The sequence below is a fragment of the Anabrus simplex genome, chromosome 11, assembly GCF_040414725.1.
Source record: "Anabrus simplex isolate iqAnaSimp1 chromosome 11, ASM4041472v1, whole genome shotgun sequence".
Classification (NCBI taxonomy): Eukaryota; Metazoa; Arthropoda; class Insecta; order Orthoptera; family Tettigoniidae; genus Anabrus; species Anabrus simplex.
In genome coordinates this window covers 21,742,399-21,762,852 of record NC_090275.1, presented here as the reverse complement: position 1 = coordinate 21,762,852, position 20,454 = coordinate 21,742,399, and the positions used below count along the sequence as shown (strand labels likewise).

The 20,454-nt window shown below is 38.6% G+C and overlaps 1 protein-coding gene across 7 annotated transcripts in view; it reads right to left on the bottom strand.

The window, feature by feature from the left end:
- IP3K2 (Inositol 1,4,5-triphosphate kinase 2) overlaps nt 1-20,454 on the bottom strand; it is a 402,764-nt gene that overhangs the window by 97,000 nt on the left and 285,310 nt on the right. Inside the window, exon 1 of one of the 7 annotated variants that reach the window (XM_067155635.2) lies at nt 19,255-19,381. The exons of the other annotated variants lie outside the window; for them this stretch is intronic. Coding sequence (XP_067011736.1) covers nt 19,255-19,332 — 78 coding nt within the window. The 5' untranslated portion in view covers nt 19,333-19,381. Of the gene's footprint in view, nt 1-19,254; nt 19,382-20,454 lie in introns of those variants that run through there. 7 annotated transcript variants of the gene reach the window in all.

Genomic DNA, 20,454 nt, shown 5'->3' with positions numbered 1-20,454 from the left:
GTTTTAACAGACAGTGGGGTGTCTTGAACTTTCTCTCTGGAAATGGACTCTTTAACATGTCATTAAATTGAGTGAAAGGTATGTCTTGCACGTAGGCGCTCTTAAAATGCTGGCATTCGATTTCAGTACCACAGGATTCAAATCCCCACCTTGACTGAACGAAACTAGGGAGAACAAACTGCGCTCTATTTGGCTGCCCCCCAACAATTTTACATTAAGCAGCCGTGTGATTGAGAGACAGCTATTCTCAGTTAGACATGACCCAAATTCCTCCTATAAGATGCTGAAAATATTTACATAACTCAGCCGATACAAGTATCACGTCATCAACACAATGCTTCTGATATCTTTATGATCCTATTTCGTCAGTTGTATTGTGAAATTAAATATTTAAGTGCTAAACGTCTCTGCTCATAACCACCAACTGAAGGGTTCAATAAATCTCTTCAATGAAGATTGTCATTCATAACGTACTTTTCTTCCTTTCTCTGTTTATTTAACGTCCCACAAAGACAATTCTTCGTTGACGCTTGCAGTGAGAAGGTAGTGAATTCTGAAAGTGAGAGATGAATACAATTACTGTATCCCCTATCTATAGCAAGAGACCACTAAAAGGGGCAACTCCTCAGCAGTAATTAGGAGTATAAAGAAATGAATTATAGTTATCTGAGAAATATTTGTGCTCAAAAAAAATTACTTTTCACAAAATAATCAGAAAAATTATGTCTTCACAGTCTTAAGGAAATCATTGACAATTTTTAGCATGGGGCTGGAAACATACCAACGTTTGCAAGGAAAAATATATTACCGAAATTTTATTGCTCGATATATGCAATTGTTATTACTGTACATTAGTTAACTTCGATTGATGATACGACTCCAGATTTTTAGGCAGTAATAGAATGCAAATTACGAAAACTACTACTCGTAATTTGTTAATTAGAAGGTGTAGTCTAGCCCGTTCATCCTTTATGTAGCAAGAGTAACATGAATTATAGGTGTTCTGATGGGCCGTACCCCTACAGTTTATGCAAGGCTCATAACATGACCGTTCTGTAGAGTAGACTATACTTGTTACCTGTATCAATACGCTTGCATTCTAACCTATGACTGCCTAAAAATTCGGACTCTAGTGATAATTACTTACTATCTGAAACAATGTCTGGCTCCAAGTCTGGTTCAGGGTTCGACTCTCAACCGGGTCGGGAATTTTAACCTTCATTAGTTCATTCCGATAGCTCGAGAGGTCACCTATAGATCTTCAATAATAATAATAATAATAATAATAATAATAATAATAATAATAATAATAATAATAATAATAATAATAATACTTGCTTTACGTCCCACTAACTACTTTTGCGGCTTTCTCAGACGCCGAGGTGCCGGAATTTAGTCCCGCAGGAGTTCTTTCACGTGCCAGTAAATCTACCAACACGAGGCTGACGTATTTGAGCAGCTTCAAATAGCACCGGACTGAGCCAGGATCGAACCTGCCAAGTTGGGGTCAGAAGGCCAGCTCCTCAACCGTCTGAGCCACTCAGCCGGGCTATTTGAAACAATATGCATATTAAAATATGTTGGCGTTGTGCCCAATGCACGGAAATAATAGCTCTGAAATCAGCCGATTCCATTTGGCAACACAGCTCAACTCTTTACTCTCTCCAGTCATGTTCCTACCGACCGAGTGACAGCGCGGTTTGGCTCATGTAGCTGTCAGGAGATAGAGGGTTCGAACTCTTCTGAAGATGGTTTTCCTTTCCACACCAGATAAATGATGGGGACGCTCCTTAATTAAGCCCATGGCCGCTTCTTTCCCACTCCTAGGCCTTTCCTATTCCATCGTCGCCATAAGACCTATCTGTGTTGGTGCGATGTACAGGAAATCGTAACAAAAAAAAAGAGCCATCTTCCTTCTTGAGAATATTAGACTTTTAAAAATATGGAGTATTTTTTTCGTGGCGCTACGCAGTATTGTCGAAAAAATGAATTTGATATTATTCGGAATATTACTAATACCAACGTAGCAGCAGAGAACTAGTAAATAACTAATCGTCACAGTTAATTTGGGATTAATGTATGTTTAAATTTAACTGATTTCGTTGTTTTTAAATAATTTGAAAAGCTTAAAACACTTATTTTGTACTGCCGAGCTAAGCGAGTTAACAGTTATTTAGTAGGATCCCGAGTATTTGACAATCATGATGTCTATGTTCCAACAAAGATCCACGTATATATCTCAGTTGTTGTGCCCAGCTTACTATCCGGATCTGAATCCTGAACATGTTACAGGCGGCATATTAAAAAAGTTGGAACAATATCACCAGCGATGTTTAAGGAGAATTTTGCATATAACCTGGCAAGGTATACGCGCAAAGCTGAGCGTACTTGAGAAGGCACAGACCACCAGTATAGCAGCCATGGTTTTAAGAAGTCAACTACGATAGACAGGGCATGTAATACGCATGCCCGACAATCGCATTCCCAAACAAGAGTTTTACTCTGAGTTAACAGTGGGTAAACATTGTTTGGGAGGTCAGAGGAGGCGATTTAAGGATGTAATTAAAGCTAACATGAAGATGTGCCACATTGATGTCAGCAACTGGGAGACCTTAGCCCTCAACCGTCGATCCGTGAGATCTTCAGTTCATCGCGGCACACTACTTTTCGAACAAAATCGTAGACGAATAGCGAACGATAAGAGGCAACGAAGGGAGGAAAAAGAATCAAAAAGGAGAACAATGGCTGTTTCATTTGGGACTGTCTGCCATCCCTGTGGAAAATTCTGTCTCCCGTATTGGGCTGTCCAGTCACCTACGGACTCACAGATGAAGAGAAATTATGATTGGAAGACCAACCTGCTCGATTTCGAGTGTTTGCTATTGTATTTAGTAGGAGCAAGGGGTGTACGTGATTCACAAGCTAGAGAAATGAAATTCATAAAATAAGTAATTATTTTGTACTGATCCGCAATGAAAAAAAATGGCGATTCTTTTGAAGTATCTCTTGAACCTGCGAACAGCGAATCAAGTGAATGTGAAGAAAATATCGCATAGATTTACTGCGGTTCACGAAGGAAGGAATTCTAATCAAGATGGGCCCGATTGTTGGAAATTAACTCAGAAAAATAATTTCTTACAGAGAAACGCGTGACTTTCTGCCAAAATTAAAACGGTAGGTTGTAAGGTGTGCCAAGAGTTTACGAGTTTAGGACCAGAAAAACAGGTGGAAGTGAACATTTCTTCAGAGTGGGTCAGTAGTAAAATCAGTATCTTTGAAAGAGAAGACGACGATAAGAACAAAGTGAAAGATTCAGTTTATCAAGAAGTTTGGGTGAGTATCACCACCTTTTTCCTCACATAAAAAACACTGAAGAACGACCACAAAAATTCACAGTCAAGCAACTCAGTGTTGAAAACATCCTAGGGATATGCGCTACGAATTTTAGGTAAGTAAAATATAACGAAGTATGAAAATTATTCTTTATTTATTTCTAAAAATTATAATCTTCATAATCTTTGTTAACAGTTCACCTTTTTCTACCACTACGAGCGCTAATGTGAGTCAATGCAGAGTTTCACGTAAGCCCTTATAACTACATTCGGCGTGGACATTTTTCAAAACTCAAAAAACGCCTGAGGGTATTGAACCAAGGAATACATTAAGGAAATAATTACCGGTATGTAAATAAGTTAATTTGGTTAGGATTTGAATCAAAAAGAAAATGAGTAGAGAAACAAACTATTTTAGGTTGTTTTCCGGAACTGCATTTAGGCCGGAAGTGATTTTCAAAATTTGCTTTTTTTGGTTTGATAGAGCTAACCAAGACCCAAAATTTGAAACCTTTCCGGGCCCTTTAGCCCTTCAATTTCCGGTACAATTGAGGAAATTGCTTAATTTTACGTTTTTCGTAGTACGGAGACCTTTCCTTTCTCTGCTACGAAATGTATTCAACATTAAAGTTTTACTTCATTCCCCCAGCCAGTGACGTCAAATGGACCGACATTTGACATGTCACGGGACGTTGTGGACTTTCCTCCTTCGATGTTACTGTCGTGCGTGTATGGGTTTAAGCCGACGATGAAGGCAAGCTACAAGAAGGTTTCTGCGACAGCTGAGAAGGCCTCACATCACGGACATCCGGCTAGAAGATAGTACTAAGCCACTTGCATGTCTCGCACGTCACCGTCATGGCGGATGTAGGCATCACATGTGCACCTGCCTATCGCTAGACACTAGCACTCAAATAGTTTAGAAGTGTTGCATAGTCATGGGTACCTTTGATATGTTCGTATAAAGAAAATAACAACTTACTCTGTGTTAGGAGCATGTTGCAACCAATGACGTGCGTCCAAACAGATGGGGAACAAAACATACTGCAATAATTTCTTGACGTTAGACTGAATATTGCATAGCTTTACAGCCCAGTGAATGTGGAAGTTCATGTGGTCATTTCAGGGAGTGAACACGTACAGCAAGCGAAAAGTAAATGGGAATGTAATAATAATAATAATAATAATAATAATAGTAGAATTTTACGACAAGCTAGCATCTCTTAAAATCTACAGCAATACAAATTATGACATTATTATTATTATTATTATTATTATTATTATTATTATTATTATTATGTGGTTATTTCTAGCCGGGTGCAGCCCTTGTAAGGCAGACCCTCCGATTAGTGTGGGTGGCATCTGCCATGTGTAGGTAACTGCGTGTTATTGTGGTGGAGGATAGTGTTATGTGGGGTGCGTGAAGTGAAGGAATGTTATTATTATTATTATTATTATTATTATTATTATTATTATTATTATTATACGTACTTCCTCCTTACTGAAAGAATCATCTTACTATGAAAGTTCATCAAAATGAATTTCAGCTTAGGTTTTGGTGCTGCCTGTGCTTTCTTGACAGTTTTCTCCCTTGACCAATATCTCCTTCATTCTTGTTTTTGTTATTTAGCTATTTTTGATCTCCATCGTCTCAATCCTTTCTTAAATTCTATTTACGGGTTTTCGTGCACAACTGTTTAAAAAGCTTTTCTGTCACGTAGAAGTGTTCCAGGAGATGCTGAAAGATTCAAGATCTCGTCTGACCTGTTTGCACTAAAGCCTCATTGTCTTCTCACGTGAGTTGGTTCTGTGGATTATGCTAGCGAATCTTGATTCTTCCATCCTTCACAGTTGTCCATAAAACAGAGGAATCTTTTGATGATGTAGTCCATTACAAGTTCATGTTTAAGGTAAAGTTTTCTCGTTGGATATGTGGTATCGTCCTCAGTTTATAACACCTGGCCTTCTATCTCAGTTTCTAGTTTTTGCGACAATTTTGCTCCTTTGATGGCCAATTTTTTGTAGACCTGCGAGCATAGGTTGTCTGTTTTTTAAATTCGCTTTACGTCGCACCGACACAGGCAGGTATTATGGCAACAATGGGATAGGAAAGGGCTCGGAGCCGGAATGAAGGCGACCGTAGTCCTAGCATTCGCCTGGTCTGAAAATGGGAAACCACGGAAAACCACCTTCAGGGCTGCCAACAGTGGGGTGTGAACCGACTATTTCCAGAATGCAAGGTGGCAGCTACTTGACTCACACCACGCAGCCATTCGCTCGGTATACAGATGGTAGGCTACATCCATTTCTCTGAACTTTTCGTCTAATACTTGATCAATTTGAAAAAAATGCCTTATGGCTGGGGGTCATCCGAAAACGCGACAAAATGTGTGGCGGAAGTGTAACCATAGCAATCGCGCAGACAGTAATGGTGAGACAATGTTACCTAGCAACCGTACAGGTTATGTCTTATGGCCATCTGAAATTAGCAGCCGTTGATGGATGGCCATGACCGGGAGACATACTTATGATCATTCCATTTTTGTAGAGGGAAAAGTGTTTTTTTATTTTTTAGATCCTCACTGATCCATTCCCCCAAGATATGTCATTTTTTATCTTGATGATGTGTACAATATATTATGTTGGTGATGTGTCGTTGGTCACCAAAACTGTTTTCTCCTAAAATAACTGAAGGTCACCCTTCGTGTTTATGGACTGGATAGTTCTGATTTTGACTACGGTATTTCTGTTTCCATGGAGGCTGTCAGAATCGCTGTATAATCAACAAAAGGCAAGAAATCCTAAGCATTAGAAACAGTGTAAACTAACAAGTGATGGCGGTCCATATTACAGTCTAACCACAAGCTGTAACTGGAAATCACAGTTACAAAATATATTGGGATTTCTCTGTCGTCACCAACAGGTGGATACCACCTAAAAAACCTGACCACATTATAAACAATCAATGCTAAACTGAGAGACACTAAATAGTTTATGATGTGGTTCATTATTGCATGTTCTTGGAAAAACTGAGGAGTGAAGAGAAAGAAATCATATTAAACTTTCCAAATTTTAATGGGTTCAAGCAAGCCAAGCTTGCAGTTTTACACATCTCATAATGCTGTGTTCATAACTGCCGGACCTCTAGTTTTCGTCTGGTTGCCATAAAATAGTGCAGAGATAATCCACCCGATAGCTGTCCCCATTAGGGATCGGCCTTCTAATCACTCATATGAACAATATTTTTATCTGATGTTTGAACGTAAGAGTTAATACTCAAGATTAACACTGCTAACAGTCAGGCAGATTTTCTTTTTAAGAAAAAGAAACCAAATCCAATACATGGTATTTCAAGTCTGGGAGTACAAATGGTGTCCAACGATCTCCAATGAATGTTTCAACATAGCGTCCGCTATGGTCTGGACAATGGTGTCCGGGATTTTATTTATACGTAAGAAGTTAGCGTCTCCTTAGGGATTGTCCCTCTAGCGCCCATCATCATTTTGTAATCTCATACTGCTTTCCGAGATTCTCAGGGCATGGTTCATAATTGGCATTTTTCTCCTCACACATTAATCGAGGCTGCTGTTCATTTTCCTCGAATCTTACAGTATAATCAATCACCATAACTGTTCCTTTCGCCCGGTCGATGACATATTTTTATTGAAGTTGATATTTGTCATTATTTGTTTATTTGTACCAAGTGCTTTACTTTATCCACAAGGGAAACTACCGCATTTGAAAAATCAATTCATTAATCGATTGATCAACTGATTGACTACTGAAGTTGTTTTCGCTGCAGAACCAATTTTCTGTCGGGATATTTCCTCCACTCATAGCGTTACAGCGTATTCTAAACAAACCAGCATTATGATTTCCACAAATTTCCATTTTATTGCTGAAAAAGAACTCACTTTAACTAAGTAGATAGGCATTTCAGGATTCGTAAGACACCCACTTAAAGGTTCACGTTTTTATTAAACAACGATATGTAACTTGCTTTCCTGGCCTAGCTCTATGGAAGTCCGATTCAGTGGACAAATGGTCAGTGTAGTAACCTTCGATTCATAGGGGCCCGGATTCGATTCCCGGGCAGTTAGGTGCATTTTAGCCGCGTTTGGTTAATTATTCTAGCTGTCGAGCTGGGGTATTATGGTCGCTTTACACACATTTACATACAACATGTCGCACTACCAATCACAACAGAACCAAGTAACAGTAAGTCCACATGTTTGATATCAGGAAGGGCATCTGGCCGTAAAGCTCGGCCTTGTCCTCATTACTAAGGACCCCAGATAATTGAAGATAACGGCCAGGAAATAAGAATAAGTTTAGTCCTACGGAAAAATGAAAAGTTTCCCTTTGCGAAAACCTAATGATCACGAATATGTCTTTCAATAAATGGAAATAAAATATTGATAACGATGGCCGCAGCATCTTTGGCGACCAAGGCATACAGTAACGACTAATGTGACTCACTGACATACACAATCTATTTCAACACTCTATTTATACAAATCTAAAGCCGCAGCATCTTTGGCGACCAAGGCGCACAGTAACCTCCGGACCACCTTTTGAGCAGACTAAAGCGGAAGTGCGTGTATAGACCAGGGGATGGCGCGGGCCATAGGGGCAGCGCCTACGGTAGATGAGGGGGCAAGGGGGGTGCGCTGCTCAGTGCGAGTTTTGGCAATGGTGCAGTCAATGCGGAGCTGCCATACTTACTCACTCAGTGGATGTCCTGAACACGTAAGTGCAGTTCCAATCATAGCCTGTTTAAAACAGCAGTGAGATAATTTTATCAGTGTGCTTCGCTTTTACAAAAACAGTGTATGTGCGTATTGTGTGCTAATTCATAATTCTTGTAGTCTCTTGTACGTTTGTAGGTTTCTTCTTACTCGTTATTGGACATTATTGTGCAATGGATCCGAACAAAAATTCACCAGACTGTTATAAGTTGAAGAAGAAACGCAAGATTTTTACGTCCGGCGAGAGAAATATGATTCTGCCTGTTTATAAGCACTTCCGAGCGAATAGTATTGACGGCGGGATTAGTTTACCTCGTGTGCTGACCCCGGCTCTGATTCCGACTTGGGTGTGCAGCCACTCGATAGTGACACATATTAATTACTGTGGCACAAGGTAAGCTGACGCTGAAACCTCCTGCATGATAATAATAATAATAATAATAATAATAATATTTTTATAAAAATATATTTGTAATAATGAATTTATTGAAATTGTGCTGGACAAAGCGGGGGTGGGACAGGTTTTCACCTGGATCCCCAACTTCATCTGTCAGTTTCAAGTTAATTCCAGTACGAGTACATAATCCTCACTTCTCTCGCTTATTCAAAAATCGACCGTGAGGAATCAGGCCATATATTTAGATAATAATAGTGAATAATAAATAATAAAATAAAATAATAAAATAAATATAGTAATAATTTAATGAATGTAATACTTACTGTTTATGTCAAAAGAATTCGTTCGCAATGCTTTAATTGTGAAATTGTAGTTAGTACATTAAAACTGTGAAAGCCTCCGTTGCTCAGGTGGCAGCGCGTCGGCCTCTCAACGCTGGGTTCCGTGGTTCAAATCCCGGTCAATCCATGTGAAATTTGTGCTGGACAAAGCGGAAGCGGGACAGGTTTTCTCCGGGTACTCCGGTTTTCTCTGTCACCTTTCATTCCAGCATCACTCTCCAGTATAATTTAATTTCATCTGTCGGTCATTAATCATTGCCCCAGAGGAGTGAGACAGGCTTCGGCAGCCGGCTCAATTCATATCCTCTCCGCAAGATGGGGCTTCATTTATTCCATCCCTGACCCGGTCATTGACTGGAAAACAGATTGTAGGTTTTCACATTTAAAATTTAATTCAGTAAATTAATTGTTTAAAGATGTAAGCCGTTAAAAAAACTGTATGGGATTCTAACATGCAGACGTTAGTGTATTAATTCTTTTAAATTCATTCGAGGTTCAATCCGTGAGCTGTGCTGTATTATAGTGGTGGAGTACAACTTTAAATGGCGCGCCGGCTCGTTTGGCAACCACGGCGATTGTGACGAGACAATGACGTCACATCCGCTTTAGTCTGCTCAAAAGGTGGTCCGGAGAATAATGTGACTCACTGACAGTACACAATCTATTTCAACACTCTATTTATACAAATCTACAGCCGCAGCATCTTTGGCGACCAAGGCGCACAGTAACGACTAATGTGACGTCACTTCCGTCACACAATTTTTTGCATTGCACAAATTTTCGGATGACCCCCAGCCATATGATATTCATTTCAAAATTGGCACTAAGCTTAAATTCCGAGGTCTGCATTACGCATAGCATTACTAAACGAAAGTTTAGCTAACTTCAATATTTCACATGTCATACAAAGACATAGGTTATGTGAAACACGCTGTATACAGTCCACACAGGAAGTTTGTTTTGGGCGTGGATTTCGACGGAGAAATGTCAATGACACTTAGGAAGGATGGTCTATTTTGACTCCTCAAGAGCTTCCATCAGAAATCCTACATTAATCATAGTGAACGATTAAGTAAAAGATGGCTCTGGTCGTGACCTAAAAGAAGAATGTGCCGCCGGAGAAGTTCCTGGAAACCCCTGACCACAGCAGGTACCAAACATGGAAACTCGCCTTGCCTCGCTATGAACGCACATGCGTCTCTGGTAAGAACAATGCAATGGACTGATCTGAGAGCATTCCACTATGCGACTGCTGGTTTCAAGACATTCAGCCTACCAAAAAATCGACAATTGTGAGAAATGTAGTCTTGGCCAGAAACACTTCACAGGGTGATTGCCAAGGGACATTGGGACTGCGTTTTTAGCACAAAATCTGTCAAAAACTCTAAATTTACTTATGACACATGTCTGTAACAGAGTTATACCCCAATTACGACAGACATTACAAAATATAGTATAATGATATATATTGCAAAACAGAAAAAGATCACGAAAAATTAACAACAGATTTTGAAAAATTGTAATAAACAAATTCAGAAGAAAAATGACAAGAACAACAATAGCTTATATACAGATCAGGATTAGATAGTGCTGCAGTTACTGGCTCCTGATTACATAAGTATGAAGAACTAAAACTTTATGTGCAGGCACACACATTACCCTTTTTCAGGGGACAACGTGGCTTGCGGTCAAAAAAATTGAAGCTGCTAAGAAAAAATCCACATTTCTAGCACTTTAGGCAAGCAGCTGAATGTTGAAAATATCTCAGGGAAATGAGCTACAAATTTTACGTAAATAAAATATAATAAAATATGAGAATATATTCTTTATTTATTTCTAAAAATTTACAATCCTTTTCTTAATCATCGTTATCCGGTCGGTGCCTTTTTCTACCACTACGAGCGCTAATGTGAGTCAATGCATTGTTTCACTTAAGCCCTTGTAATTACAATCGGTGTGGACTTTTTCAAGAAGTCAAGAAAAGACTCAGGATATTCAGCCAAGGAGCACATTACAGAAATAATTATGTAAATAAGTTAATTTGGCTAGGATTTGAATTAAAAAAGAAGAGAAAAGAAACCAGCGATTTTAGGCTGTTTTTCCGGAACTGCATTTAGGCCGGAAATGATTTTTGAAATTTGATTCTTCAGTTTGAGACAGCTATTCAGAACTCACAATTTGAAACCTTTCCGGGCCATTTAGGCCCTTTAGCCCTTCAATTTTCGGCACAGTTGAGGAATTTGCTTAATTTTAGGTTCGTAGTTTGGGGACGCCTACTATCTGCGCACTTTTTAGCGATAGATTTGTGTACGGGTTTGAGGAGTAAGAAGGGAGCGCTTCCGGTTCCGTAAGTACTGCCAACTGAATGGAAATGAAATCTGGTATGAATCGATAATATGATCGATCGATATGAATTTTCTAAATCTTTGTTATTTTAAGCGAATAACTGTGTCACACACGCATTATATAACATTATATTACATTTCTCGATGCGAATCTTATTCCTAGAGTGAATTCTATAGTTTGGCTTTGCTGTGTAAATAACAACAGTACTAGTACGTAAAGTGTACGCCAGACGTCGCACAGCGATGCATAAGCGATTCATAGTTTGTGTTTCAAAGATTGCCAGTACGAATCTCGACGATTGCCGAGGTCGACCGCTTAAGCTCTAGGGTGTAAATCTATCGCTAAAAAGTGCGCAGATAGTACTTTGTCTGCGGAGAAATGTTTTCAACGTTAAAACATACGGTAGACAATCAGCGATGCAAGGGTCAACGAACTGCTAGTGTCAGAGGTTCCTTCATCGGATTGGCAAAGTGCCAAATTTAAAAGAAAATGTTATTGATGCGAGAGCAGTTAACGTTGTCAGGAAAAGCAGAGTATTTAATGCTGCCAATCCCTGTGTACGGGAAGGGAACGACAGGTAGTCAGAACAACTCTTAAGTATGAAACATAAAGACCATATGCGATGGACATTAACCCCACACCTGTGCCTCTATGTCACTGAAAAATAAAACTGTACATAGCTACCTCATTAGGGTTAGGGAAAAGTTAAGACAATTACTTCCTGTTAATAAATTATCTAATACTCGAACCAGGTTCTAATAACGACTATGCTCGTAAAATGCTTGTTCTGTAAGGTCTGAAACTGATTTACAGTAAGCGACCTGTCAGGAAGAACTCCATAAACTTATCTCATAAGACAGAACCTTTATCTTACACGCGATGAGTAGAAAGGTTTGTAAACAAAATACAGTTAAGTCTCTGTTAGGCCATTGTTTCATGACGGACACGAATATACAGCATGATAATGAATACTCAACCCGTTGATGAGATTATTATTATTATTATTATTATTATTATTATTATTATTATTATTATTATTATTATTATTATTATTATTATTATAAACCATGACTAAAGTAACGGACACAGTCATGGAAAAAAGGAAAGGAGATTCCTTAAGAAAATCTTCAGTCCAAAGAAGTCACTTGATTCACAACCCATGTTCCCATTGAGACTGAATCGAGAACTTTTTTCTATGGAAATCCGATTAAGTGACGAATGGCCAGCGTAGTAATCTTCGATTCATAGGGGTCCGGGTTCGATTCCCGGCCAGTTAAGTGTATTTTAGCCACGTTTGGTTAATTATTCTAGCTGGCGGGCTGGGGTATTATGATCGCCTTAACACACATCTACACACAACACATCACGCTACCAATCACAACAGAATCACGTAATAGTAAGTACACATGTTTGGCATCAGGAAGGACATCTGGCCGTAAAGCTGGGCTTGGTCCTCCTTAGTAAGGACCCCAGATAATTGAAGATAACGGCCAGGAAAGAAGAATAAGTCTAGTCCTATGCAAAAAAAAAAAAAAAAAAAGAAACGTTTCCCTTTGCATAAACCCATTGATCACGAACAGGTCTTTCAATAAATGGAAATCAAATATTGATAACGATAGCCGCAGCATCTGTTGTTAGATAGGATAGCAATGTCAGCAGCAAATGCTAGGCAAGTAAGGTGAATTTTGTTTTGGATACATACCAATATTTATACCTTTAGTTTCATTTTGCCATATCCTAATCACTTTTTCCAGAACTAAATTAAATAATAAGGGAGATTATCCATCCCCTTGTCTGACTCTTGTTTTGATTTCAAATGGTTCAGAAATTTCTCCTAAAAGTGTTACTTTGGACATTGTGTCGGTCAATGTTTGCTTGATCAATTCTCTTATTTTCTTGTCAACTTGGAATTCTCTAGCACGTTATTCTTCTTCTTCTTCTTATTATTATTATTAAACTTAATCCCATACGCTCAGGACACCTTATCAGAAGTGCACGATAAATACAGTCATAATAAAACAAAGAACAGAAAATTAGCATGAGATGGACAAGGCGCTTTCGTCCTGTCTTTCCTTACATTCAGTAAGCAGCATTCCAGCTCAGGCAGGTAAAGGAGCAGTGTACAGCCTAGCAGCTGCTTGCACGGCTCTCAGTTACAACTAGCGAAGGGCCGCGTATCTACTGTAAACAGATTTTAAACTTTTAACACTGCCATTGTGCCCAACAACTCGTTCTACTCAGTACAATAGATTAAGGCGAGGAATCAAAATAAGTTATTTTGTATACAAACGCCACGTGCTAAGTAAATACATTTAATTATACGCTAGCATACCGCTGGCAAACCAAATTCTGCTGACTTTTTATCTGTGTTACAGAGAAAGAAAAAAGACTTACCTCGTGTGATATGTACATTCTAAGGGGTAGACTAACTAACATTGTATTTGATTTTATAAGGCAATTTTTTTTAACGGAGTGCAAACGATTGATCATAGCCGTGTTAATACATACAGAAATAGGGTTAATTAGTGAAATGCTGTACAGATCCTTAGTATGGGTCCTCTATGGAAGATTATAACATTCTAACAGCTCTGTTTTGAATTAATTCAAGTTCATGTGGTAAATCTCTCCTATACTTTCCCCCACATTATATTCAAATAAAAAAGACGATTATGAATTAAACAATAATACACAGACTTAAGTAGTTAACCCCTCATGATAATCTATCTCAATCTGTGGATTCTACAGGATTCATGTCTTTTTAATGAACTCAACAGGAAGAGCCTCCCTGGCTAAGGTGGCAGCGCGCCAGCCTCTCAACGCTAGGTTGCGTGGTTCAAATCCCGGTACTCCATGTGGGATTTGCGCTGGACAAAGCGGAGGCGGGAAAGATTTTTCTCCGGCTACTCCCGGTTTTCCCTGTCGTCTTTCATTCCGGCAACACTCTCCAATATAATTTCATTTCCCTTCTCAGTCAATCATCGCCCTAGAGGAATGCGACAGGCTTCGGCAGCCGGTACAGTTTCTATCCTCGCCGCTAGATGGGGCTTCATTCCATTTCTGAATCCAATCGAATGACTGGAAACAGCCTGTGGATATTTTCATTAACTCAATAGGACAAAGCCATGTAAGAATACTATAAATTAATACACCCAAAAATAAAGTTGAATCAACGTTTAGGGATTCGTCTAATTCTGAAATATGTGATTTTTTGTTTAAAATTAAACGATAGAGGACTAAACCAGGCGCATGCTGTAGTTAATTCACAGAGCCTTGCAGAGTGAACACTAAAGGGCGTAGCAGTCTATAATGAAGATATACGTGCTACTAAAAGATTAATAACTGATTCGTAAAAATGCAGTGAAAGGGACCAAGAAAACCGACTGATCCCGGTTCATGCCTCGGGCGGAATGGAGAAGAAAACTTCTATTTGAATCCTATAAATGAAGTACTGTGTTCCCCTATGAGCACTTTGCAAGGCGCATGCCACTGGTTACTTTGAGATTAACATTTGATGAGCGGCTAATTGTAACACAGGACACGATAGCGATCGGTTCGACCTTCCCGACCTCTGGTGACATTAAAAGGAAGCATAATTAGCTTCAAGTGCGGCCACTTTATCACCATTTGACGTCATCAGCACGGCCTACATGAACGGCAAGTGGAGCTCGATCCCCGACCTCTTAATGAGGATATTTTAAAGTACCTGAACTACAGTGACAAAAATACGCATTCATTTTATAATTGTTAGGTTCCTCACTCTGGCGAAACTAATTTAGAACAAATAGATTTATAAATTATCTGAAAAAGAAAACATATGGTAACAGACTTCTTGAAAGAACATCATCAGATTCTATCAAATCACACTCAAATACAGGCGACCCTCAAGTCCGTTAACATTTGACGATGGAATGCTTCACGGAATATTGGAGGTAGAGAGGTAATAATTGACACACATGATTAATATGACGTGGGGTTTTATTGACAATAAAATGAAGTACACAAAATGACCAACAGATGGCGCTTCATACGATAGCCTACAGAAGTAATAATGGGATAACAATCGAGGTTTAGCAAAGACGAAGTTCTTTATAATACATGCTCAACATGTCGGCCGTCATTCATCAACAATGCCAGTCCTGTAATCGAGGGACAATATTGTGAACACCACTGTATAGCATATGCGTAGGTATGGTGAGAAATTGCCGTCGGATGTTGTCTTTTAGCATCCCTAACGAAGTTCGACGATCGCAGTAGACTTGTAACTTCAGGTAACTCCACAACCAATAATCACACGGATTGAAGTCGGGGGATCGGGGAGGCCAAGCATAATATGGCGCGATTGCAGGCACATCTGACGCCCTCTCTCACGACAGCTCTTTTTATACCATATACTGACGTGTTGCTGTCCAGCGCCATCTGTTGGTCATTTTGTGTACTTTATTTTGGTGTCAATAAAACCTCACGTCATGTCAATCATGTGTGTCGATTATTATCTCTCTACCTCAAATATTCCGTGAAGCATTCTATCGTCAAATGTTGACGGACTTTTGGGTTACTCTGTATTTAGAAATGTATACACATATATGTTTCTGGAGTGAAGAGCAGTGAGGACTTCATTGAGATCAGTTCCAAAATTCGAGTTTTTAAGGGTTTAAATAGAAATAAACATAAATGTTTACAAATTTATAAATATATTTTAGTGTGATTTGATACAAACTGATGATGTTCTATCAAAAACGAAACATGTCTTCTATTTTAATTACGTTGTTTCTTTTTTAGGTATAATTCTGTTACTATGTTTTCTTTTTCAGATAGTTCATAAATTTATTACTCAAACTTACTTTCGGGAGATTGAAGAAACTAAGAGTTATAAATTAAACGAGTCGAAATTGAAAAGAATTCGCTTCAAATATTACAATATATATATATATATATATATGTATTGCCTTGCACTGCCATCAGTTTGTCTTTGACAACAATTTAATTAAGGGCAGAGGGTCATGTAGATGACAAAGATTTCGAAGTCTTGACTCAAATAGAAAAGCTCGTCTACTTGAACAATAATATACGGGGCTAGTCTTAACATTTGCAAAAAACGCCGGGTTCAAAACAAGAAAAATGTCGCTATGAACATATCGCACCTTGACAAGAAGAGGGCCACAAGTGCAAAATTATACTTCTGAAATAAATGCAATGTAAGATTTTAAAAGGTTCAGTAAATTCAGTTTTAATAAATTTTATATATTTTTATAATATTTTTACATTCATATATAAATGTCAGTCACGGTTGGCTCTACCAAAGATTATCATATAAAAAGTTGAAAATTAAATTTAAGACAAGTTTAGTTTGAAACATGTCTACATAAAACTGACCGTTTTGAACAAATCGACAAGAAAGCATTCTATCTCGCTGAATATCTTCATGTCAATTAGCGCAGCATGTAAGTTAACGCAATTGTGAAATACAGGGTGTATAAAAAATTAGACAGACTTACCGATTTTGTACTGCACACGGAAATAAGCAACTTTTTCTAACGCTATCTTGCTCCGCGAGGCTTCCTTAGTGAACAACTTTACTACAATACATATCACGCATTTAATTTTCCTCTGACGTAGAGATGGAATAAAAGCAACCGAATTAAGGGGAATGAAATCTTGACTCACAGATGGCCTACACACAAAATTTTGAACGGGATAGTGTCGAGGTTACGGTCGCATGGTTTGACGTAGAATATAATAATACTATGTTTTATTTATTCTGGCAAAGTTTGGGATGTACTTCCTTTCTTTACACTTAACCGGCCTTAACCTAGAATACTGTTAATAATAACTACTACTTTTATTTGATGCAAAAATGATGACAATAAGATGAAAAAATTAACAATAATAGCAGTAATAGTATTAATAAACATAATCAAACCTAGTGATATTAAGGAAGACTCATATCATATATACAAAAAACGAATCATATCATCTAATCATTGTCGAAATATAGTTGCTAGTCATTACTGGGTTTGGAATTTTATTGCTGACATATTATTTCTTAATTCTAAATTAATATGTACATGTTGAAGACAAAGCAATGCTCCGTGCAATGGGTCTGTGTTTTGAGAAGTAAGATACATATGGAAAGAGATCGATGCCAATAATATGGTCGAAAATTAAATCTCAATACCACCCGAAGGCGTGAGAGCTTTGATGGGTGTTCCGGAACAGAATCATCATCATCAGATTGATAATTATTCACATAAATTTTTCGCTACTGGAGCAGTAGATGTGCTCAGCTAGGGCTTCAGAAGCGCGGAACACTCCTCACGACGCAGGTCGCGTTAACTCTGAGACTTTCCCGTGCTAATTCTTCTGACTCTCAACATCGATGATTTAGAACTTTTGGCATAAATATGTTTTGGATCTGGGTGGTCATCCAAATATTTATGTAACGAAATCTGTGACAGAATTGTTACCTAAGAATCGTACAGGCTGCGATGTAAAGTATTGTAACCCAACAACCGTGCAGGCTATGATGATAAGTAACGTTACCTAGCAACCGTGCGGGCTGTGATGTAAAGTACTGTTGCCCAGCAATCGTGCAGGCTATGATGATAAGTAACGTTACCTAGCAACCGTGCGGGCTGTGATGTAAAGTATTGTTGCCCAGCAATCGTGCAGGCTATGATGATAAGTAACGTTACCTAGCAACCGTGCGGGCTGTGATGTAAAGTATTGTTGCCCAGCAATCGTGCAGGCTATGATAATAAATAACGTTACCTAGCAACCGTGCGGGCTGTAATGTAAAGTATTGTTGCCCAGCAATCGTGCAGGCTATGATGATAAGTAACGTTATCTAGCAACCGTGCGGGCTGTAATGTAAAGTATTGTTGCCCAGCAATCGTGCAGGCTATGATGATAAGTAACGTTACCTAGCAACCGTGCGGGCTGTGATGTAAAGTATTGTTGCCCAGCAGCCGTGCAAGCTATGATGATAAGTAACGTTACCTAGCAACCGTGCGGGCTGTGATGTAAAGTCTTGTTGCCCAGCAACCGTGCAGGCTATGATGATAAGTCAAGTTACCTAGCAACCGTGCGGGCTGTGATGTAAAGTATTATTACCTAGCAACCGAGCAGGCTATCGTTTACAGCTGGTGATCATCTGAAATTAGCAACCGTTGATGGATAGCCATGACCGACACACATTTTTGGAATTCTTACAAGTCTCTCTCTATCCTCTCAAATGCGTTTTCGATTATTTTGAAATCGTTTATTGCCCGAATCTCGCGACATTTTACAAAAGAGAGGCATTTTATCATAGACTTACACTCCTCGACAACGGGTACTTCGATAGAAAAGAATTAAGACGCTTTCAACTAACTATTATGTTTAATGTCTCAATGGACAAATAAGAGAGGAGGTTTACTGTTGAAAAATAAATAAATAAATAAATAAATAAATAAATAAATAAATAAATAAATAAATAAATAAAATAAAAATCTGAAACGTAGTTTTCATGAAATAGCGCTTCAAAGTAAAGGTAAAATTTGTGCTAAATATGTGACGTCACACGCATACTCTGTTACAAGATGGCGCTGTGTTGACCCGCACGCTCAGTGGGGGGTTTGCTGAAACAGCGAAAATAATTTAATATGCAAGCCCGTGAAACCCTCAAAACCCTGCGGTCGTTATAACAGTGACAGCCTACCACCGATGGTTTTCACAATTCTTCGCATCACAATATTGTCAAATGTTCTCTATTTCATTTCTTTTTTGGCTCTCAAGTGAATCAAATAACATGTGTTACCACGCCGGAGTTACACTAATTGTTGGCCACGCGGCACGGCGGTTTTACTACCTTGCCTTGCTAGACACAGTATTATTTTTTCTCTTTAATATGAAATGTTGAGTGCTGTCATCGTGCGTACTGTCTATAGAAATTATTTCCATCTTAAAACTGTCATCTTAGCTGTGCAAGTGCGGTTCAGAAAGTGTCGACGAATTCTATATCAATATGCCATTTACAACGCAATGAAAGCCGCAGAACCCACACATAGGTTCACAAGTAACATGAACTAGATCGCTAAGAGCAGAGAATTTACCTTCTTTTCTGACGGGCACTGAAGACGATACGAGCAGTCTCTCCTGCGGAGAATATTCCCACACAGTTCGGGTAACATACCCTGGCAAGCACTGTATCGAACACACGACTAGGCCTGCACATCCTCACTGGCTCAGAGTTGGTATGCCTCTGACGCGACTCCAGGGACTAAAATTGCAACGTACGTAGCCGTTGTTAGCAGCAATAGTAGATAAAGCGGCTTTATCACCCGTTCCTTCTTTTTTACGGTTACCCATTAAAAGCTATCTACTCCTCTGACGCACTTGTTCGTTTGTAGGGGAAGATTAAAACATAGAAAGGGGCTGATTCATGACCAAACGTTGACACATTAGGAAATTAAAATAGATGTTGACATTTTACTGAGAATTGAGTACCCTTAGATAAATGTCAAGGGGACGAACATACTTCAGTGGCGGTGTCACGACGTTTGGATGGTCTCCGCCAAACTGTCAGAGGGTTAATTTATTAACCGAACCCACTCCTACTTCCTCCGCAATAAAATACAGAGGCGGAGTGGAACAGGACCCACTGCTTATTTATTTATTTATTTATTTATTTATTTATTTATTTATTTATTTATATTGGTTTAGTTGGCGTATTTACGACTATAGACACTAAAACTAAATGAAATAAACATAATTTACACTTACGGTACTAGGAAATATTATTTCGAATAACCTACAAAATGACGATACATACATTGGAAATTCGATGATGATGATAATAATAATAATAATAATAATAATAATAACAATAATAATAATAATAATAATAATAATAATAATAATAATAACACAGTAACTAACAGTTTTCCCGCTGGCTCCGCCCGCAATGTACAAAGTATGGTGTTGTTCGTTACTATCCTCACGGACGTACGGTACCGGTATTTGCAAAGTTTCGAGTTAATGAAATAAAGCACATGATCTGCTGTGGTAATAGAATGTAATATTATGTCAACAAAACACTTGAAAATACATCACACAAAGAAATTTAATTAAACGTTCCTTGGAACAACACTACGCGCCGAACTATTCAAAAATCCTTCAATGATCTTCGTCATGGAGACAAATGTACTCATAACTTTTCTCATAATCTACCAATTTAAGTAGTTATTGCCTCAAAAGAAAGCGCTTGATCCACTGAGTGTTTTAGACCAAAACGAACTCCGTACCTCAATTAG